The sequence below is a fragment of the Hemicordylus capensis genome, chromosome 11, assembly GCF_027244095.1.
Source record: "Hemicordylus capensis ecotype Gifberg chromosome 11, rHemCap1.1.pri, whole genome shotgun sequence".
NCBI lineage: Eukaryota > Metazoa > Chordata > Lepidosauria > Squamata > Cordylidae > Hemicordylus > Hemicordylus capensis.
This window is the reverse complement of record NC_069667.1, coordinates 9,462,716-9,485,088: the sequence shown is the minus strand read 5'-3', so window position 1 is coordinate 9,485,088 and position 22,373 is coordinate 9,462,716. Positions and strand designations below refer to the sequence as shown.

Genomic DNA, 22,373 nt, shown 5'->3' with positions numbered 1-22,373 from the left:
ACAGGGTAGGTAGAAGAACTTCACCTACCATTTATGCTCATCTTGTGCTCATTTATGCCCTTCAGATTCTGAATTACTGAATGCCATGCCCAAGTTGCAGGAAACACACAAAAGGGGGAATATGTACTCTGGGTTTCCAGAGGATCTTACCTCACATACTCAGCAATCTCTCTTTTCAAGGGATTGCAGCCGGAGGGGAGGGGTGTGTAGTGCGCTGTCCTTAGGTTCAGCTTGTCAAAATTCTGCACAATCCAAAGCAAACCAAAATCCACACAAATCTTACAACCACCATGACATATATTCTCTTACACAAGAACACCGACCCATTATACAATGACGCCAAAAACCAACCACCCAATAATCTACTACAAAAGTGATTGGTTGTAGGACTGGGCGAATTGCTTGGTGCTAGAACTACCGTAGACCTATCATTCCATATTTCACTCTCTGTGCAACATTTTATTTAATGAAAGCTTGCCAGATCAAGCTTTAAAAAACCATGCATGAGTTACAAGTTGCTCGGTCCTTTTCAAGAGCTCAGTGGGATTGGAAGTTTCTGCTCTTAGCCAATGTAATCTACAGCTCCCAGTGAGAATAGAAGAACAGCCTTGCTAGATTAGACCCAAAGCCTCTCTAGTCCAGCATCCCATTTCCCACAGTAGCCCACCAGTGGATCCTTCTGGGAAGCTCATGACCAGGAGATGAAGGCATGCCTCCTTACCTGTTGTTGCTCCCCTGTAACTGGTATTTACAGGTGTCCTGCCTCTGAGCCTGGGAGGTAGCCTCTAGCCATCAGATAGCCCCACGTTTGTTTATTTAACTATATATTTTCTTCCTCCAAGGAGCCCAGTTAGTGAATAGGGTTATGCTTACCCCCAGAACCACCCTGTAAGGCAGGTTAGGCTGAGAGAGAAGGCCCAGAGTCACCAGTGAGGCTCCTGGCTGAAGGGAGATTTCATCTCCCTGGTCCTAGTCCAACACTCTAACCACTACACCACACTGGCTCTCAAAAGAACCCTTTTCAGCCCAGATGAGAGAAGTTAACTAGTTGTTCTTTGTCAGAAAAATTAAGGGCTTACATAAAAGAGAGTTTTAATGGAACTTTGAAAACTAGTTCTAATGTGATGACTTAAAAATGGTGAACTGCTAGAATGCATTACATTTCATTGTGACCATTTCTGTAAACAGATGAGTTGCACTTATCTTCACCTTGAGAAGCAGAGGCCACTGTGATGTGTCCAGCTGAGCCACTCTGGATTCAGGCTTGATAAAGAATTCTTCTGAGTATTGAATGTCCTAGGAAGAATGGAAAAGATGGATTATTAATTAGGATTTACTGGAGAAATCCTACAGCTGCTCTTGCAAGAATTCATTTGCTCAGAACAAGCTGCCTCTCCAAAACAAAACTGCAAAATGCTGCCTGACAAATATTAACTATCACAGATTATACATTTTCAGTGATCATCTTTGTACAGGGTGTCAGATCAAACAGCATCTTCCCAAGAAGCTCAGACAACAATTTTTTTTTTAAAACTGGCAACACTTAAGAGAACAGGACTGTTAAAAGATGTTGCCCTAAGTGCAGCTGGATATGCACAGTAAGGAAACTAAGGCAAACTCACAGCAACATCTTCAGCTAGCAAAGATTTTCTTTCTTTCTTCTTCTTGTGTTTCTTGGAAACAGAACCTATGTAAAAAAAGAAAAAGAAAAAGAGAAAGTTAGCACTTACTGGAGGCCAGATGGAAGCAAGACAGGAACAGAACTGGGGATCCTGCTCCCAATGCCTGCTGGGAGGGAGGCCAGACTTCTTGTTACCTGATCCTTCTATCTGGATCTAACCTGTCTATCAGGAGCAAGTAGAGGATGATAACCTATTGCCTCCTACAGTGTAAGAAAGCAATGCAGAATTCAAATTGCAGCATAGGGCAGTGCAGGAAAGGAGGGTATGGGTGGTACGGCAGAAGATCAGGACTACAGATATCCACCGCCTATTTCAGCTCAGAAAAGTCAGAGATGCTTTCTAGGTTTTCCCCTTTCATTTTCCCACTTCCGGGGGGGGGGGTATTTTCCCCATTTCCCTCCCTTCAATTCTTTCTTAACATTCACCCTCACAAAAACACCCTTCTTCCCCATGCGCTTATGATGTACCTTCCATCTAGCTCATCTATCCACTCTGTAGCAGGTCAACTTAAGTCTTACGATTATGCCCTATACCAAGAACACCACTTTGCTCTTATAAATACCAGCCTGGCCTACACAGACTTCATTTTTACTGTGTAGTCTCCATATACAACAAAAGAACCCTTTTTAGAAGCCTGTGCAGTCATTTGGAGTGGGACGAGTGGCAGGGAGGAATAAAGTGCCAGATTTAGCCCTTGGGAGATGAGGCTGGTTTTGCAGATCACCCTGGCACAGTGAATGGCGGAAGAGCTAAGAAAAAAGAAAACAGCTTTATAGTAAAACCAGAACTTCTGCTGGGGTGGCAGGTGACCAGCTGTCAACTGAAGACATGGCAGTCAACACTAGCTCTGCTTTTTCTGCCCGACAAATCCAGGCCTAACCATCTGTCCTCTATTACTACAATGGCAGTCTTCCTTTTCCTGAGCTATTCAAACTGACAATACTTGGAGATACCAAGAAGGGAAGAATTTTCAGCGGAAGGCTTTTGCCATCAATACTGCCCCCACCACTCAGTATTTGGAGAGCAAGAGAGCAGTAGTGTTTCCTCTAAGGTGTGCGCACGCTCACTTTTCATATCCACACAGTTAATTCTAGATCCTGCTTGGACTGAATCGGGAAGGCCCCATTCTGAATGCACATGTGCATACACTGCCTTGATACTGACGCCTAGAAGAAAATTCATTCCGCACACTGATGAAAAAAATTAGAGAACACACTGCCTGGCAGAGGCTGTGAAGAACCAACAAGTGCTCCAATTATGCAAGATCAAGACCGTGGAGTTGAAGGACAGGCAAATGAGCTCCAGGGCAGGAATTAACCGCAGCTAGTTATTCTCTGTAGCTAAAGTCCAACACGTGACACATGCAGGCAAAAAGAACTTACCTGTACGCATTCAGCAGTGTTTTGCTTAAACATTTGCAGTTGGTACACAGAAAGGATTTCTGGCCACCGCAGGTGCTGGCTTGCCACCCTTGCAATACATAGCAGATAAGGGCCCAGTTTAAAGAAGACATGTGCAAATGCACAAGGCAAGTTCTTTATGCTCACCCAGGCCACATTTAAACCCAGTCTAACCACCCATGAAAGCAATCTACATGCAACAGTATTCTAGCAGCACGAAAAGCAACCACAAAAAATTGTTAATCCCCTGACTGAGAGGAAGGAATCAGAGTATATTATTATGTAGAGTATAGAACCCAATGTGCTCTTTTACACATTCCTATTTTAAGCACAGAGCTGCACTCAGAAAAATCAATGTGTGCAGACATGCAGAGGTGAAAACACCTCCGAGATGGGGCCGAGGGCATTCCCCCAAAGATCAATGCATTCAGGCTCCCCACATCACCAAGTCGTGGCTTCAGACAGACTTTTGGAGGGAAAAAAGAGGGGCTGTCAGTGGAAGCAGGAAAAGTCAACAAAAAGATCTTATACAGTACCTCCATAGAAAATGCCTCTGAGAATGCACGGAGTGCACTCCCAGCAGCCCCGTCTTCAAGCAGCGCCACCAGAGAAGAAAGGGCCTGCCTCCTTCCCAGCACGGAGGAGGATGCCCTCCCCCCGGTTCCTGGGTAGCCAGCCAGCGGCTTTTCCTCACCCCGTCTAGACTGGAAGGCTTCCAGGCTCCAGGAGGGAAACTCGGGCAACCCTAGAGATTTTTCTCCCGCCCGGCTTCTCGGGGGCGGAGGAAGAGGGAATCCCTCTTGTCCCCTTGGGGTCACGCAGCGGGGCCTGCCAGCACCTTCAGGCCAGCGCGGGGGGCCCACTCCACGCGCCCAGCGTGCCCCCCCCTTGCCTCGGTCCCCGCCCGCGGGGTCACCCTCAGCCCCACGCGCGCGAGCACGCTACCCACCTGGCTCGTCCGCCCTCTTGCCCGCGCCACGCGCTGCCCGCCACCAGCCCCAGCCGGAAGAGGCCTCTCCGCCCCTCCCTCCCGACAAGCACCGCGCGCAAGGGGCGGGGCCGGAGGGGGCGCGGGGAGGAGGAGGCGGGGCCTGCGGGTGGGCTCTCCTGACGCTGACGCCGCATTCCCTGTCGGGTCATCTGATACGCTCACGTGTCTGTCATCATCATTCTCCCCTCCCTCGTCAGGTGTCCTACTCCCCCCCTCCTTTTTGAATGGTAAAGTGTGCCGCTGTCGTCAAGACCATTTCGACTCCTGGCGGCACCCACAGAGTCCTCTGGTTACTAGAGGGTCATCTTACCTGCCCGCCGCCCGCCCGCCCGATCCGTTTCGCTTCTGGATTGGCTCATCACGCTCAGCCTCTCTATGTGTGAAAGGCGGCGTCGTTCAGTCTGCGAGGGGGAGGGGGTCAGCCGGGTCTTCTCCCCCGGAGGGGGTAGAGCCCATCGCGGGGGCTGCCTTGGCCCCCGTGGGCAGCTCCAGGGAGACCCTCAGCAGCAGAGGAGAAGGAGGAGTCAACACATGTGTGGATCAAGGTGATCCAGTTGACATAGTCTACCTGGACTTCCAAAAAGCTTTTGACGAAGTTCCTCATCAACGACTCCTGAGGAAACTTAGCGGTCAGGGGATAAGGGGACAAGTACCTGTGTGGATTGCTAACTGGTTGAAAGACGGGAAGGAAACAGGGTAGGGATAAATTGAGAGTTTTCGCAATGGAGGGAAGTAAGAAGTGGGGTCCCCCAGGGATCTGTACTGGGACCCGTGCTTTTTAATTTTTTAATCTAGAAGCAGGGGTAGTAAGCAGTGAGGTGGCCAGATTTGCAGTTGATACCAAACTCTTCCAGGTAGTGAAATCCAAAAGGGATTGTGAGGAGCTCCAAAAGGATCTCCAAACTGGGGGAGTGGGCGACAAAATTGCAAATGCGGTAAAATGTTGGCAAGTGTAAGGTGATGCACATTGGGATGAAAACCACCAACCAAGTATACGCTGATGGGATCTGAGCTGTTGGTGACTGACCAGGAGAGGGATCTTGGGGTCCTGGTGGACAGCTGGTTGAAAGTGTCGACTCAATGTGCAGCAGCTGTGAAAAAGGCCAATTCCATGCTAGGGATCATTAGGAAGGGGATTGAAAATAAAACTGCTAATATTATAATGCCTTTATAAAAAACTATGGTGTGGCCACACTTGGATATAAAATGTTAAATAATAATCTGCTTCCTAGTCTGAAACCACAGTTGGGGGACATAGATATATTTTGCCTAAACTGATTGCAAGCAGGTGACTTTTCCTTCTGTTTTGGCGCACACAGCACATGTGAAGCTTCCACTGGAGGTCGCAATGTGGCTAATACTCAACATAAATAGGTATATGGCAAGTGCACAGACATGTATTTTCTTATGCCACTGATATCCTGCCCTTCCTTCAGGATGGTGTACACAGTTCTGCCACCGCACTTTTATTCTGATAACAATCCTGTGAGGTATGTTGGGATGAGAGAGAGAGAGTATCTGGATGAAAGTCATCCAGTGAGTATTATAACTGAGGAGAGAAGGATTTGAACCCAGGTCTCCCAAGGTCTCATCCAGCACTCTACCTACTCCCCCACACGGGCTCTCAGTTGTGTGGGGTATTGGCTTCAGGAGAACAAGATGCTGGAAATCCTTCATTTTAGCAGGGAAACAGAGTAGTGGTTGGCTACAAAGATTGGCTGGCATGAACTTTTAAAAAAGTTGAATCTTGCTACATCATAGGGGCTCCTGAAAACTGCCCTCGCCCAGGGCCCCGCAAAAGCTAGAGAAGGAGGTCCCACATGTTCCTATTTGCCCACAGCCCCACACACCTCCAGGGACGGCTCTGCGCTACTTTCCAGGGCTTCTCAAAGACACCATTGGGAACTTTCCCAAAGGACAACACGCACCTGAGTCTCACTCTGCCCAAGATTGGGTGCTTGGATTTGGGGGTCTTTGTTTTGCCAATAAAAAGAGAAGAGAGGAAGAAAAGCGTCTGATTCCAGAGTGCTCCGGTGCAGACACACAAGGGGCAAAGAAGTGCTAACAGCCTGCTGGGCATTTTCCAACAGCAGTCAGGGTATGCATCATCTCAATATGGAAGAAAGCTCCCTCCAACTCCAAACTGCATTGCGTCGGTCCATCGGGAGAATGTTTCTTATGGCCCTAGTGACATTCTGTAGTATAAAACCCCAAAGGAAACAGACAGTGGAAGAAAATGCTTCTGAAAAGAGCATGAATATGTCTTGAGACCTATTTTCTTGGGAGTTTTCACAATGGCCCGGTCGAACCCAGTTGCATCATAGCAAGAGCATATACATAGCAATACCCCCCAAACCCAAGTAGGTTTGCACAATTTAAGATTACGGTATATATAACAATCAATATATGTCATCCTCTCTAATAAAACGCTTGGTGTCCGTCCGTGGACGGGCATCAAGCGTGTGTTCGTGCCTCCCTGCCCTGTTCTGCACCTGCGCGAAGCGCAGGCGCAGAACAGGGCAAGGGAGACACGCTCGCCGGTACCCGGCGGACATCTTGGGCGGCCAGAAGCGGCTGCTCAGAAGAAGCCGGGAAGAGGCGGCGAGGGAAACGGCGGGGCCAGAAGCGGCCGCCGCGAAGATAGGAAAGAGGCGGAGGGGAAAGAGGCGGCGGGGGAAGCCGGCCGAGGTGGTGGCGGAGCCGCCGCCGAGGCCTGGCGTCGCCGCTAAAGCCGGCCAGGGGGGAAACTTTGGGGCCCGACTTCCCCACACTAGAGCCCGACATCCCCGCACCCCCCCCCATGAACAAGGGCCAACATGGCCCAGGAAAATGCCACCGCGGCGGCCGCCGCCAACCGCCCTCCCAGTAGCCCGATCCCGCCTTCCCCGCTCCCCCACACATGAACAAGGGCCAACATGGCCCAGGAAAATGCCTCTGCGGCCGCCGCCGCCAACCGCCCACCCAGCTGCCCGAGACCTCCTTACCCAAAGAAGAACCAACCCCGACGACCGAGGAAAAAGGAGCTCACAAAAAGAGCTCCTCTCTCGGCAAAGACACTGCCCAGACTGCCGCTGGGCGTCCTTTACGCCCAATGCAACAGTCCGGGAAGAGGCTTGCCCGAGAAATGAGCTCTGCTTGCGAGCTCCTTTCTCCATCGCGTTCAAAACAGTGAGTAAAGTTGCCAGGTTGGGGGGGGGGAGCGCAAGACTCTTCTGGGCAGGGGAGAGGGGGAAGGGGGGAGGGCGTGGGGGAGGGGGCAGGGCAAGAGGGAGGGTTGGAGGGGGGAGGGCAAGAGGGAATGGGGCAGGGAGGAGGGCAAGAACGAGTGGGGCAGGGGGGAAGAGGGAGGGCCAAGAGGGAGTGGGTCAGGGTGGAGGGGCAAGAGGGAGTGGGGCATGGGGAGGGGAGAGGGCAAGAGGGAGTGGGGCAAGAGGGAGTGGGTCAGGGGGGAGGGGGAGGGCAAGAGGGAGTGGGGCAGGAGGAGGGGAAAGGGCAAGAGGGAGTTAGGCAGGGGGAGGGGGAAGGGAAGGGCAAGAGGGAGTAGGGTGGCAGGAGGGACTGGGGCAGGAGGCTGACAGGAAGGGGAGGGTGTGAGCGGGGTGGGAGGGGGAGGATGAGAGGCCAGAGTGTGGGGCAGGAGGGAGGGTGGGACAGGAGAGACAAACACACACACACACACACACACACACACACACACACAAAGAAAAAAAAGATGAAGAACACATAAAGGGGGGTAAAAAGGCTAGCGCCCGTTGTTATAACGGGCTTAAAAATACTAGTTATATTATAAAGAGGGATACAACTATTTAAAGCCAAGGCATGAACATGTCTTGAGAAATTAAGTAAGCTTCCGGACAGAAGTAAGAATACAATACAAGTAGAAATAGACATAAACAAACAATAGGTTTGAACAAGTTAAGGCTTTGGTATCTATAATAATAAATATATCTAATAATATATGGAGAGATACTGTACAAGTATATAAAACCAAGGCATGAACATTTGAGAAATTAAGTAGGCTTCAGGTCAATGCTATAATAGGGTCGAATTCCGTTTCTCCCTCTTTGGCTTCACGCCCACAAAGACTGTCTTCAAGGGCACCGATCCATCTCCTCACACTGATCCTTTCTGTGGAAGTAAAACAGGTTTCTTTCTTTAAAGACCTGTGCACTTGCCCAAGCTCAAAAGTATTCAAATCCAGCCCAGAATGCCCGTTCCTAGAAGCAGGAATACAGGCAAGAGACCATGAAGGCAACAACTGCCAATTAGAGTTCAGGATTCTCCATAACAAGCAAATGTACAAGCAAATCAAGTCCTCTGGTCCTAGTGCTGTTTCAAATATGTGAACATATTGCAGCAGAAGGAGTTTTCACAGTGGTCAGGTCAAATGCAGTTCCATTATAGCAACAGCATATCAACACAAGTAGGAGTAGATGTAAACAAACAGTAGGTTTCTACAAGCTAAGACTTGGATATATTATTATTATTATTATTATTATTATTATTATTATTATTAATAGTAATCGCCATGACTCCACTCTCACAAATACTAAAAAAAACAGGCCTTGGATACCAAACATCTAAAACATCAAGTAAAATAAACCATCTGCTGTACATGGACAATCTGAAGTTGTATGGAAAGTCCCAGTCAGAAATCGAATCACTGCTAAACACTAAACACTATATCACAGTAGTGATATAGCAATGGAGTTTGGACTAGACAAGTGTACTGCATTAATAATGAACAGAGGGAAAATAACAAAAACAGAAGGAATAGAACTGCCCAATGGAAGCAACATCAAGAACCTGGAAGAGAAAGAACATTACAAATACTTGGGCATTCTCCAGGCTGATAACATTGCACACACTGAAGTTAAAAGAAAAATGGGAAGTGAATACATAAGAAAAATCCTCAAGTCCAAACTCAATGGCGGGAACACCATACACGCCATAAACACCTGGGCTATACCTGTTATCAGATACACTGCAGGAATAATAGACTGGACCCAGGCAGAGTGAGAGATGCTAGATCGTAAGACCAGGAAAATTATGACCATCAATCATGCTCTGCGCCCCCGCAGTGATGTAGATAGGCTATACCTCCCTTGCCGCTCAGGTGGAGGAGGAATGCTTCAAGTCCATCAAACAGTAGAGGAGGAGAAAAGAGGCCTTGCAGAATATATCAAGGACAGTGAAGAAGATGCACTTCAAATGGTCAAGAACAAGAAACTATTCAACACCAATGAAACAAAGCAGGCCTACAAGAAAGAACAAGTCAAGAACCGAGCAGAAAAATGGAAAAATAAGCCATTGCATGGTCAATATTGGCACAATATAACTGGAAAATCAGACATCACCAAGTGGCAATGGCTTAAGAATGGCAACTTAAAGAAAGAAACAGAGGGTTTAATACTGGCTGCACAAGAACAGGCACTAAGAACAAATGCAATAAGAGCAAAAGTCGAAAAATCAACAACAAACAGCAAGTGCCGCCTCTGTAAAGAAGCAGATGAAACCGTGGACCACCTAATCAACTGCTGTAAAAAGATCGCACAGACTGACTACAAACAAAGGCATGACAAGGTGGCAGGGATGATACACTGAAACATCTGCAAAAAATACAAACTACCTGTAGCCAAATATTGGTGGGACCATAAAATTGAAAAAGTTAAAGAAAATGAAGATGTAAAAATATTATGGGGCTTCCGACTACAGACAAACAAACATCTGCCACACAATACACCAGATATAACTGTAGTCGAGAAGAAAGAAAAACAAGTCAAAATAATCGACATAGCAATACCAGGGGCTAGCAGAATAGAAGAAAAAGAAATAGAAAAAAATCACAAAATACAAAGATCTACAAATTGAAATTGAAAGGCTGTGGCAGAAAAAGACCAAAATAATCCCAGTGGTAATTGGCGCCCTGGGTGCAGTTCCAAAAGACCTTGAAGAGCACCTCAACACCATAGGGGCCACAGAAATCACCATCAGCCAATTACAAAAAGCAACTTTACTGGGAACAGCCTATATTCTGCGACGATATCTATAACAGCAGCAACAACATTGACAATAAAATTCAGCCATCCCAGGTCCTTGGGAAGGACTCGATGTCTGGATAAAACAAACCAGTCAATAACACCTGTCTGGCTGTGTGAATGAATGAATGAATATAATAATAATGAAACAAACAACAACAACAACAACACAAAGATCTACAAAATGAAATTGAAAGGCTGTGGCAGGAGAAGACCAAAATAATCCCAGTAGTAATTGGCGCCCTAGATGCATTTCCAAAACACCTTGAAGAGCACCTCAAAACCATAGTGGCCACAGAAATCACCATCAGCCAATTACAAAAAACAGCTTTACTGGGAAGAGCCTATGTTCTGTGACGATAACAACCACAACAATATTGATAATAAAATCCAGCCATCCCAGGTCCTTAGGAAGGACTTGATCTCTGGAGACAACAAACCAGCCAATAACACCTGTATGGCTGTGTAAACAAGAAATTACAACAACAACATCAACAATATCTGCAAAAAATACAAGCTATCTGTAGCCAAAAGTTGGTGGGACCATAAAATTGAAAAAGTTGTAGAAAATGAAGATGCAAAAATATTATGGAACTTCCGACTACAAACAGACAAACATCTGCCACACAATACACCAGATATTAATGTAGTTGAGAAGAAAGAAAAACAAGTCAAAATAATCAACATAGCAATACCAGGTGACAGCAGAATAGAAGAAAAAGAAAGAGAGAAAAATCACAAAATACAAAGATCTACAAATTGAAACTGAAAGGCTGTGGCAGAAAAAGACCAAAATAATCCCAGTAGTAATTGGTGTCCTGGGTCCAATTCCAAAACACCTTGAAGAGCACCTCAACCCCATAGGGGCTTCGCACCCACAAAGACCACCTTCAAGGGCATTGATCCACCTCTTCAGAATGAGGAAGTAATGTGTAAGTAAACCAGGTTTCTTTCTCAAAAGACTTATGCATTTGCCCAGGCTCAAGGTATTTAAATCCAGCCCAGAATGTCCATTGCTAGAGGTAGAAATACAGGCAAGATACCATTAGAGCAACCACCACCAATTACAGTTCAGGATTCTCTGTAACAACCAAACTGACAATCCAATACTGCAACAATTCCGTATCAGCAGAGCAAAGTACATTTCTGCACAATTCAGCGCTGCTATTTAGTTCTCCAACAGACAGCCCATGATAATGGGCATGAAATAAGATCCTTATAAAGACAGCTTGTCAACCTATGAGGGAATGATTGCATGCTGCCAAGACACACTCGTCCAGTTCTATGCACTCATAAATGTATACAAATAATACTAAATAATATAGATAATATAAATAATCATGTGGAGTACAAACATTGAAAGGCATCACTGTGGCCAGCTTCTCCTCGCTTTGAACCTGCAAAAGAGAGAGGAGGAAAGGAATCAGTTCTTGAGGCTGGACAGAGTTTGCTCTGCAGGATTCCACCCAGCTAGAGTGAAGAATGACTAATTCCTGTTCAGATCCAGGAAAGAACCGATTCCAGCCCCATGGTTTTCCTGGCGAGGCCTTCGGCCTAGTTCCCACATCTCCATGGAGATAACCAACCTGTTCCCCTTCCCATGGCAGAGCGTGGGAAATGTTCAGTAGTCCGAAGGCACCCCGAAACGAGAATGGTTCCCCCATGCGGGAAACGGGTGGGTCCGGGAGAAGCCACGCCAGAACCCTTGTCCAGCCACAGAGACTCTTCTCATTCCAGCACGGCCTGAACCATCTTGACTCATCACAGAGGACCCCATAAGTGATTTCTGCCCCAGGCCAAACTATTTTTGCTGCCTGCGCCCCTGAAGAGCTGCTCTAGTCAGGGATGGTGGACCAAAGCTCTGTCTGTGTTTCATATCCCCCCACCCCCACCTTCTTTTTGTGGCTGAGCTTTAAAAATCACAAAACCTCTCATGGAAGGCACAGCCAAGGTCCACTGATCCAGAGAGTTGCTTCAAGGGGAGGTGAGTGTGCCAGAAGAGCTGAAGCCAGCGCACAAGACACTTCTCGAATGACTCTCCTCTCATTCCATTGGAACGGACTCGGACTCACCTCCACTTAAAACAAAGTTACCTAGGGCCCAGAGGCACTCTTACCCCTGGATTCCCGAGACAAAGACCAGGGCCTCCACAGCCCCTGGGGGCCCTCAAATCCTCTTTAGTCTCTCCCGGGTAGTGTGGTTGCCCGGCCAAACATGACGATGCTTAATTTGCAGTGGAGGGGGGTGTCCAAAAGCCTTTAGGGCCAGGTTCCAAAATTACCTCGCTGCACATCTGATTGGGCCTCCTCCTGCGTTATCTGGCCTTCCCCTGTTCCAGTTCTTATCCTAAAAGGGGGGGAGGGAGGAGAGATGAGGACGTCGCCCTAAACAGAATTTTGATGACTGATAATGACTTTTATCACAATTGTGACTTTATGCACACTGATTAGGTCTTCCGTGACCCTTCTCTTTCTCAGGGGATGTCCTTAAGGAAAGACATGCTAACACTGGGAGGGTGCAATAGATCAGCCCTGCTGGTTCAGGCTCCAGGCCTATCTAAGTGCAGCCTCTTGTTTCCCTCACTGGCCATCAGGTACCTCTGGGAAGCCCACAAGCCAGAGGTGAAGGCATGCCCCTCTCCTGCCACTGCTCCCCTGCAACTGCTACTCAGGGGCATCCTGCCTCTGAGCCCGGAGGAGGCATATAGCCAACAAGACTAGTAGCTATGATTGACCTGTCCTCCATGAATTGGCCAATTCAGCCTTCTGCTGCTTCTAAATTGCTTGGCAATCTAGCTCAGGGCTGTGCAAATGGCAACTGTGGGGTGGGTCAAGAACCCCCTTAATGGCCTGAAGAGATGCCTCTGCCCTCATCTTCGGATTGGGAGCTCCCTGCTCATCTTCTGACACCCACTCCTGGAACCATGCCATGCCATCCAAAGAGCACGTCAGCCCTCATGGGTCCCTGTGAGAGACTGGACAGGATTCTGCCCTTTTCCATGGATGTAAGCTTGGAACTGCTGCAGAGAAGGCAGCCAGTCTACCACTGAGCTTTGGGCTTTCCTGGCATGAGTGGGGGGAGGGGGGCGGGCTGTGGATGGCCACATTCACTTGAAACATGGGGCGCTACTTCCAGTCTAGGCTGGCAGTGCTGGAGGGGCAGTGCTTACCACATATCCAGCGCTCTCGAAGGAGCCTGCAGTGCTGGGTAGGAGTAGAGCTGATGGAGGAGGAGGCAGGGGCTGTGGTGGTGTTGATAGTCTGATGCTGGTTGGCAGACCTGGCCTCTGCGGAGTCTCCTGGATTCAAGAAGAGGAAGAAAGGCGTGAGGAGGGTGCCTGCTGCATCCTGGGCCTCCAAAACATGTGGCGTGACTTACAAATAAGAATCCAATGGATATTTATAGACCCCTTTTCAACAAAAGGTTCCACAGGGGGTTTACACAGATATAAAGAAAGATGGTCCCTTGTCGCCAAAGGGATCACAATCTAAAACAGAAACATAAGAAACACCGCTCTGGGCTCCTTGGAGGAAGAGCGGGATGTAAAATGTAAAATAAATATAAATAAATAAGATACACCCCAGCAACTGCCACTGGAGGGATGCTGTGCAGGGGATAGATAGGGCCAGTTGCTCTCATTTGGGATATGCCCACATGGTTTGACTAAGAGAGTAGGGGGGACAAAACGCTAAGCAGCACCCTCCCTTTTCCGCCTGAGGTCCATCTGATCCATGGGGATGGCCACGTCGGCTTGGTCAAGGAGAAGCTGCTAGTAGTCTACCTAGACTAGGCTCACCAGTGTTGGAGGGGCAGAGCTTCCCACATCACGGGGAGAGGGAGGGGGGCTGCAGTGATGGTGAGGGGCAGAGAGAGTGGAGGCAAGGGCTGCTCAAGAGGTGGACGTGGGGCTATTCAGCTGGGACTGGGAGAGGACGGGGCGGGGGACACCAATCTACACCTGCCCAGCCCCAATTGCAACAGCACCCAGTCCAAGACCCCCCTCGTTTCTGCCCTAGATAACCCACATACTTCAGCAAAGAAGCTGAGCTCAGGGGAAAGTTCTCCATGTCGGGTCTGTGTGCTTCTGATTTCCTCACCTCATCCAGCTTCCGGAGGCACCTTAATATCTGGAAGCGGCCTTCTTTCCAATTGTTGTTTATGACGACTTGTAGGTGCACAGCCTTTTCCTTTGGTCCCTGGTGGAACAAAAGAGCCATTCACTAGCCAAGATGGAATGAGGTATATGCATGAAATTCATCATAATCAACATCATCTCCAACATGTTCCCAGTATCGCTTCCCCAAAGGACGCTAAACAGCACCCTCAGTTTTCAGTCTGATGTCCATCTGATCCCTCCACCTGCCAGATGTTTTCTCTCTCGACCCTGGAGGAACAAACTGCAATTCACCAGCTAAGGCATGAAAGATTGGTTACTTGCCATGAAGGATCCTTCCTACTGCTGGATATGAGGACATCTCTGCTGCTCCAGAGGCAGGACTATGCAAATTAGCTTTGAAGGATTAAACAGGCCTGGGAAGGATATCCACCCCACCCGCCCCAGTTCTGTACAGGCAAGTCGGGAGAAGAGGAAATATCCATTTAGAAACCATGTGAAGGAACAGAAGGCAGTCCCTGCAGTAGACTTGGACTGCCCAAGTGGGTGGGCCGGGATAGCCTCATATCCAGGAGCAGCAAGAAGCCTTCACTGTAAGTGACCAATGCCCCGTTCCCTGCTGCGAAGGAGGACGTTTTGTGGGACATGCCACAGCTGATGAGCCCGGGTGGGAAACATCTGGGATTACTGCTGAGGGAGTACGGACTGTAGCACTCTCCTACCAAATGCAGCTTCGGCAGAGCATTGACTGTCCATCTTGTAATGTCTTGTGAAAGTAGACCGGTAAGATTAGGTCGCTGCTTTATATATCTCGGAAAGGGGAGCGTTTGTAGAGGAGGCAGCCGTTGCTGCCCCTGCCCTGGTCAAATGAGCTGAGCTATGGAGAGGCGTTGGTATTTTCAACATGATATTTAAAATTGATCTGTGGAATTGAGCTGATAGGTTAGACTGGAGGGCCTTGTAGTGTCCAGAATGTTGTGGAGATTCCATGTCAGGAATCAGTCTATGGTAGGTGGCAAAAACAGCGTGGCTCCTCTGAGGAAACGTTTTAGGTGAGATTTATGGTTTATTTTTTAGGTTTATGGGATGTTCTTGACGGGAGTGAGAGGCCAACAGTTGCTGCCCTTGCCCTGGTCGAATGAGCTGAGCTATGGAGAGGCCTTGGTATTTTCAACATGATATGCAGGCTTTGATCCTCTTGGCAATAGTAACTTTTGAGGCCTTCTGGCCCATGGAAGTAGGGAGATAAGACACGGACAAGGCACATGAAGACCGGCAGTGCTCAGTGTGTTGGATGTAGGTCTTAAAACATCCTCGGACATCTGGGCTGTGCCATGCACGCTCCAACGGATGTGAAGGTTTGGGACAGAAAGAAGGCAGGAGGACGTCCTTCCAAACAGCACATAAGCCCTCATGGGTCCCTGTGAGAGACTGGACAGGATTCTGCCCTTTTCCAGGGATGTAAGCTCGGACCTGCTGCAGAGAAGGCAGCCAGTCTACCACTGAGCTTTGGGCTTTCCTGGCATGAGTGTGGGGTGGGTGGGGGGCTGTGGATGGCCACATTCACTTGAAACATGGGGCGCTACTTCCAGTCTAGGCTGGCAGTGCTGGAGGGGCAGTGCTTACCACATATCCAGGGCTCTCGAAGGAGCCTGCAGTGCTGGATGGGACAGGAACTGATGGAGGAGCCGGCAGGGGCTGTGGTGGTGTTGATTGTCTGGGGCTGGTTGGCAGACCTGGCCTCTGCGGAGTCTCCTGGATTCAAGAAGAGGAAGAAAGGCGTGAGGAGGGTGCCTGCTGCATCCTGGACCTTCAAAACATGTGGCGTGACTTACAAATAAAAATCCAATGGATATTTATAGACCCCTTTTCAACAAAGGTTCCACAGGGGGTTTACACAGATATAAAGAAAGATGGTCCCTTGTCGCCAAAGGGATCACAATCTAAAACAGAAACATAAGAAACACCACTCTGGGCTCCTTGGAGGAAGTGCGGGATGTAAAATGTAAAATAAATATAAATAAATAAGATACACCCCAGCAACTGCCACTGGAGGGATACTGTGCTGGGGATAGATAGGGCCAGTTGCTCTCATCTGAGATATGCCTTATAGCGCCCACATGGTTTGACTAAGAGAGTGGGGTGGAGAAAACGCTAAGCAGCACCCTCCCTTTTCCGCCTGAGGTCCATCTGATCCATGGGGAAGGCCACGTCAGCTTGGTCAAGGAGAAGCTGCTAGTAGTCTACCTAGACTAGGCTCACCAGTGCTGGAGGGGCAGAGCTTCCCACATCATGGGGAGCGCCAGGGGGGGCTGCAGTGATGGCGAGGGGCAGAGAGAGTGGAGGCAAGGGCTGCTCAAGAGGTGGACGTGGGGCTTTTCAGCTGGGCCTGGGAGAGGACGGGGCGGGGGCACACGCGTAACAACGATCGGGCAAGGGGAGACAGTTGTCTGGGGGCCCCACTGCCTGGAGGAGCCTCCCAGAGGCACCTCACGTGACTCCCCCTTGCCCCCTGCCCAGCCCCAAGGCCCCTCAGCCACTTGCCCTGCTCGCCTTCTCTCCTGCTTGTTCTCCTGGCCCGCAATGGAAGCAGCAGACAAGCTGCCAAGAGCTCCTTTTCTCCCTCTTCTCAGCTGATCGGCGGGTGGCCGGGGCTTCCACGGAGGCCTCAGTGTAGGCCTCTGTGAAGCCTGAACTCCAGTAGGGCCCAAGCACCCAGGAAGGAGGAGGCAGCCAGAGTGGCCACCACTGTTCTCTGCAGCAGAAGACCCCTTGCTGCCCTGCCCAACCCAGGCCAGCATTTGCAAGGTAGAGTGTGAACTCCTTTTTGTGGTTTCCTTCCCCGCCCACCCACCCCCCGGATATATAGGCATCTGCTTGCCATAGGGCTTTGCTATGGGGGGTGGGTGGGACTGACAAGTCTCTGACTATTTATTTTAAAACAGCTTGGAAAATTTGCTGGCTTAAAAACAAGTATCTAAAAAGTCCTATAAGTGGTTTGTTTCATGGCAGAAAATTACAAAAACTATTGGAACAAACAGTATTATATTTATTTTATTCATTCATTCATTCATTCATTCATTTATAAATGCACTTATGTTCAAGTTGTTTTGCAACCCAGAAGGTCTGAGTGAGAACTGTGAAGCATGTGTTGTCCTTTTATTTTATTTTATTTTTCTTGTGTGTGAACTGCTCTCCAATAAGTTGCAGGGACTTCAGGGTAAATCTGGCCAACATGTGAATGCAGCACCTCCATTCCAGAGGAGATGCGCGTTAAAGCGCTTTAAAAGCCTCATGTGAAAAACCTCCTGGAATCGAACTTGACTGAATTTGTTCAGAATTCTGAGAAAACAAACATAGGCTCACCCTGCATGGTTGAAAGTCTCCTTTGCTAATCTGCAGCAAGGGGGCCATTTTAATAATTTGTCTTTCTAGTGTGTTCTAGGCATTAAAAGTAGCACAGATGTAGAGTACTCAATGTATATCACTATATATTGTGACGTGTGCGTGTGTGTATTCAGTGAAATGTCTTTCCAGGCTGCATACTTATTTTGAAATATCAGACTTAAATCCTTGGGGGCCTCGGGTGTGCGGAGGCCCTGGACTTTGAGGGGGGGGCATTTTGAAATCTCATCTTTGGGCCCACTCCAACCTTGCTACGCCCCTGGGTGGGACACACACCAATCTACACCTGCCCAGCCCTAATTGCAACAGCACCCAGGCCAAGACCCCCCTCGTTTCTGCCCTAGATAACCCACATACTTCAGCAAAGAAGCTGAGCTCAGGGGAAAGCTTGTCCCAGAGAACTTGGTTCTCCATGTCGGGTCTGGGTGCTTCTGATTTCCTCACCTCATCCAGCTTCCGGAGGCACCTTAATATCTGGAAGCGGCCTTCTTTCCTATTGTTGTTAATGGTGCCTTGGAAATATCCATTTAGAAACAATGTGAAGGAACAGAAGGCAGTCCCTGCAGTAGACTTGGACTGCCCAAGTGGGTGGGCCGGGATAGCCTCATATCCAGGAGCAGCAGGAAGCCTTCACTGTAAGTGACCAATGCCCCGTTCCCTGCTGCGAAGGAGGATGTTTTGTAGGACATGCCACAGCTGATGAGCCCGGGTGGGAAGCACCTGGGACTACTGCTGAGGGAGTACCTACTGTAGCACTCTCCTACCAAATGCAGCTTCGGCAGAGCATTGACTGTCCATCTTGTAATGTCTTGTGAAAGTAGACCGGTAAGATTAGGTCGCTGCTTTATATATCTCGGAAAGGGGAGCGTTTGTAGAGGAGGCAGCTGTTGCTGCCCCTGCCCTGGTCAAATGAGCTGAGCTATGGAGAGGCGTTGGTATTTTCAACGTGATATTTAAAATTGATCTGTGGAATTGAGCTGATAGGTTAGACTGGAGGGCCTTGTAGTGTCCAGAATGTTGTGGAGATTCCATGTCAGGAATCAGTCTACGGTAGGTGGCAAAAACAGCGTGGCTCCTCTGAGGAAACGTTTTAGGTGAGATTTATGGTTTACTTATTAGGTTTATGAGATGCTGTTGACGGGAGTGAGAGGCCAACAGTTGCTGCCCTTGCCCTGGTTGAATGAGCCGAGCTATGGAGAGGCCTTGGTATTTTCAACATGATATGCAGGCTTTGATCCTCTTGGCAATAGTAACTTTTGAGGCCTTCTGGCCCATGGAAGTAGGGAGATACGACACGGACAAGGCACATGAAGACTGGCAGTGCTCAGTGTGTTGGATGTAGGTCTTTAAGCATCCTCGGACACCTGGGCTGTGCCATGCACGCTCCAACGCATGTGAAGGTTTGGAACAGAAAGAAGGCAGGAGGACGTCCAGCCCCCATGGGTCCCTGTGAGAGACTGGACAGGATTCTGCCCTTTTCCATGGATGTAAGCTTGGAACTGCTGCAGAGAAGGCAGCCAGTCTACCACTGAGCTTTGGGCTTTCCTGGCATGGGTGGGGGGGGCGGGCTGTGTATGGCCACATTCGCTTGAAACATGGGGCGCTACTTCCAGTCTAGGCTGGCAGTGCTGGAAGGGCAGTGCTTACCACATCTCTGGTGCTCTCGATGGAGCCTGCGGTGCTCGGTGTGACAGGAGCTGATGGAGGAGCCGGCAGGGGCTGTGATGGTGTTGATAGTCTGGGGGTGGTTGGTAGACCTGGCCTCTGCGGAGTCTCCTGGATTCAAGAAGAGGAAGAAAGGCATGAGGAGGGTGCCTGCTGCATCCTGGGCCTCCAAAACATGTGGCGTGACTTACAAATAAGAATCCAATGGATATTTATAGACCCCTTTTCAACAAAAGGTTCCACAGGGGGTTTACACAGATATAAAGAAAGATGGTCCCTTGTCCCCAAAGGGATCACAATCTAAAACAGAAACATAAGAAACACCGCTCTGGGCTCCTTGGAGGAAGAGCGGGATGTAAAATGTAAAATAAATATAAATAAATAAGATACACCCCAGCAACTGCCACTGGAGGGATGCTGTGCAGGGGATAGATAGGGCCAGTTGCTCTCATCTGGGATATGCCCACATGGTTTGACTAAGAGAGTAGGGGGGACAAAACGCTAAGCAGCACCCTCCCTTTTCCGCCTGAGGTCCATCTGATCCATGGGGATGGCCACGTCGGCTTGGTCAAGGAGAAGCTGCTAGTAGTCTACCTAGATTAGGCTCACCAGTGTTGGAGGGGCAGAGCTTCCCACATCACGGGGAGAGGGAGGGGGGCTGCAGTGATGGTGAGGGGCAGAGAGAGTGGAGGCAAGGGCTGCTCAAGAGGTGGACGTGGGGCTATTCAGCTGGGACTGGGAGAGGACGGGGCGGGGGACACCAATCTACACCTGCCCAGCCCCAATTGCAACAGCACCCAGTCCAAGACCCCCCTCGTTTCTGCCCTAGATAACCCACATACTTCAGCAAAGAAGCTGAGCTCAGGGGAAAGTTCTCCATGTCGGGTCTGTGTGCTTCTGATTTCCTCACCTCATCCAGCTTCCGGAGGCACCTTAATATCTGGAAGCGGCCTTCTTTCCAATTGTTGTTTATGACAACTTGTAGGTGCACACCCTTTTCCTTTGGTCCCTGGTGGAACAAAAGAGCCATTCACTAGCCAAGATGGAATGAGGTATATGCATGAAATTCATCATAATCAACATCATCTCCAACATGTTCCCAGTATCGCTTCCCCAAAGGACGCTAAACAGCACCCTCAGTTTTCAGTCTGATGTCCATCTGATCCCTCCACCTGCCAGATGTGTTTTCTCTCGACCCTGGAGGAACAAACTGCAATTCACCAGCTAAGGCACGAAAGATTGGTTACTTGCCATGAAGGATCCTTCCTACTGCTGGATATGAGGACATCTCTGCTGCTCCAGAGGCAGGACTATGCAAATTAGCTTCGAAGGATTAAATAGGCCTGGGAAGGATATCCACCCCACCCGCCCCAGTTCTGTACAGGCAAGTCGGGAGAAGAGGAAATATCCATTTAGAAACAATGTGAAGGAACAGAAGGCAGTCCCTGCAGTAGACTTGGACTGCCCAAGTGGGTGGGCCGGGATAGCCTCATATCCAGGAGCAGCAAGAAGCCTTCACTGTAAGTGACCAATGCCCCGTTCCCTGCTGCGAAGGAGGATGTTTTGTAGGACATGCCACAGCTGATGAGCCCGGGTGGGAAACATCTGGGACTACTGCAGAGGGAGTACGGACTGTAGCACTCTCCTACCAAATGCAGCTTCGGCAGAGCATTGACTGTCCATCTTGTAATGTCTTGTGAAAGTAGACCGGTAAGATTAGGTCGCTGCTTTATATATCTCGGAAAGGGGAGCGTTTGTAGAGGAGGCAGCCGTTGCTGCCCCTGCCCTGGTCAAATGAGCTGAGCTATGGAGAGGTGTTGGTATTTTCAACATGATATTTAAAATTGATCTGTGGAATTGAGCTGATAGGTTAGACTGGAGGGCCTTGTAGTGTCCAGAATGTTGTGGAGATTCCATGTCAGGAATCGGTCTACGGTAGGTGGCAAAAACAGCGTGGCTCCTCTGAGGAAACGTTTTAGGTGAGATTTATGGTTTATTTATTAGGTTTATGGGATGCTCTTGACGGGATTGAGAGGCCAACAGTTGCTGCCCTTGCCCTGGTCGAATGAGCCGAGCTATGGAGAGGCCTTGGTATTTTCAACATGATATGCAGGCTTTGATCCTCTTGGCAATAGTAACTTTTGAGGCCTTCTGGCCCATGGAAGTAGGGAGATACGACACGGACAAGGCACATGAAGACTGGCAGTGCTCAGTGTGTTGGATGTAGGTCTTTAAGCATCCTCGGACACCTGGGCTGTGCCATGCACGCTCCAATGGATGTGAAGGTTTGGGACAGAAAGAAGGCAGGAGGACGTTCTTCCAAAAAGCACATAAGCCCTCATTGGTCCCTGTGAGAGACTGGACAGGATTCTGCCCTTTTCCATGGATGTAAGCTTGGAACTGCTGCAGAGAAGGCAGCCAGTCTACCACTGAGCTTTGGGCTTTCGGCATGAGTGTGGGGTGGGTGGGGGGCTGTGGATGGCCACATTCACTTGAAACATGGGGCGCTACTTCCAGTCTAGGCTGGCAGTGCTGGAGGGGCAGTGCTTACCACATATCCAGGGCTCTCGAAGGAGCCTGCAGTGCTGGATGGGACAGGAACTGATGGAGGAGCCGGCAGGGGCTGTGGTGGTGTTGATTGTCTGGGGCTGGTTGGCAGACCTGGCCTCTGCGGAGTCTCCTGGATTCAAGAAGAGGAAGAAAGGCGTGAGGAGGGTGCCTGCTGCATCCTGGGCCTCCAAAACATGTGGCGTGACTTACAAATAAGAATACAATGGATATTTATAGACCCCTTTTCAACAAAAGGTTCCACAGGGGGTTTACACAGATATAAAGAAAGATTGTCCCTTGTCCCCAATGCGATCACAATCTAAAACAGAAACATAAGAAACACCGCTCTGGGCTCCTTGGAGGAAGAGCGGGATGTAAAATGTAAAATAAATATAAATAAATAAGATACACCCCAGCAACTGCCACTGGAGGGATGCTGTGCAGGGTATAGATAGGGCCAGTTGCTCTCATCTGGGATATGCCCATATGGTTTGACTAAGAGAGTAGGGGGGACAAAACGCTAAGCAG

General features: G+C 49.2%; 2 protein-coding genes and 1 long non-coding RNA gene across 8 annotated transcripts in view; 1 reads left to right on the top strand and 2 right to left on the bottom strand.

Annotated features, from left to right (window-relative positions):
• The window catches only part of LOC128335422 (55 kDa erythrocyte membrane protein-like), a 103,085-nt gene that overhangs the window by 27,851 nt on the left and 52,861 nt on the right, over positions 1-22,373 (top strand). The window lies entirely within an intron of this gene.
• On the bottom strand, positions 1,226-4,010 carry LOC128335425 (uncharacterized). The gene is made up of 3 exons (XR_008311611.1): positions 3,619-4,010; positions 1,623-1,687; positions 1,226-1,296 (listed from the first exon to the last, which is right to left on the bottom strand). It is a non-coding gene; the product is annotated as an uncharacterized LOC128335425 (long non-coding RNA).
• LOC128335423 (proteoglycan 4-like) overlaps positions 7,885-22,373 on the bottom strand; it is a 29,025-nt gene continuing 14,536 nt past the window's right edge. For 3 of the 6 annotated variants that reach the window (XM_053273631.1, XM_053273635.1, XM_053273634.1), the window contains 9 exons: positions 21,847-21,975; positions 20,206-20,304; positions 19,278-19,406; positions 15,852-15,980; positions 14,209-14,307; positions 13,281-13,409; positions 12,393-12,457; positions 11,467-11,508; positions 7,885-8,201 (listed from right to left, as the gene is read on the bottom strand). In XM_053273631.1, coding sequence (XP_053129606.1) covers positions 11,478-11,508; positions 12,393-12,457; positions 13,281-13,409; positions 14,209-14,307; positions 15,852-15,980; positions 19,278-19,406; positions 20,206-20,304; positions 21,847-21,975 — 810 coding nt within the window. In that variant the 3' untranslated portion in view covers positions 7,885-8,201; positions 11,467-11,477. The remainder of the gene's footprint in view (positions 8,202-11,466; positions 11,509-12,392; positions 12,458-13,280; positions 13,410-14,208; positions 14,308-15,851; positions 15,981-19,277; positions 19,407-20,205; positions 20,305-21,846; positions 21,976-22,373) is intronic. The other 3 variants (XM_053273633.1, XM_053273636.1, XM_053273637.1) reach the window with 3 other exon arrangements.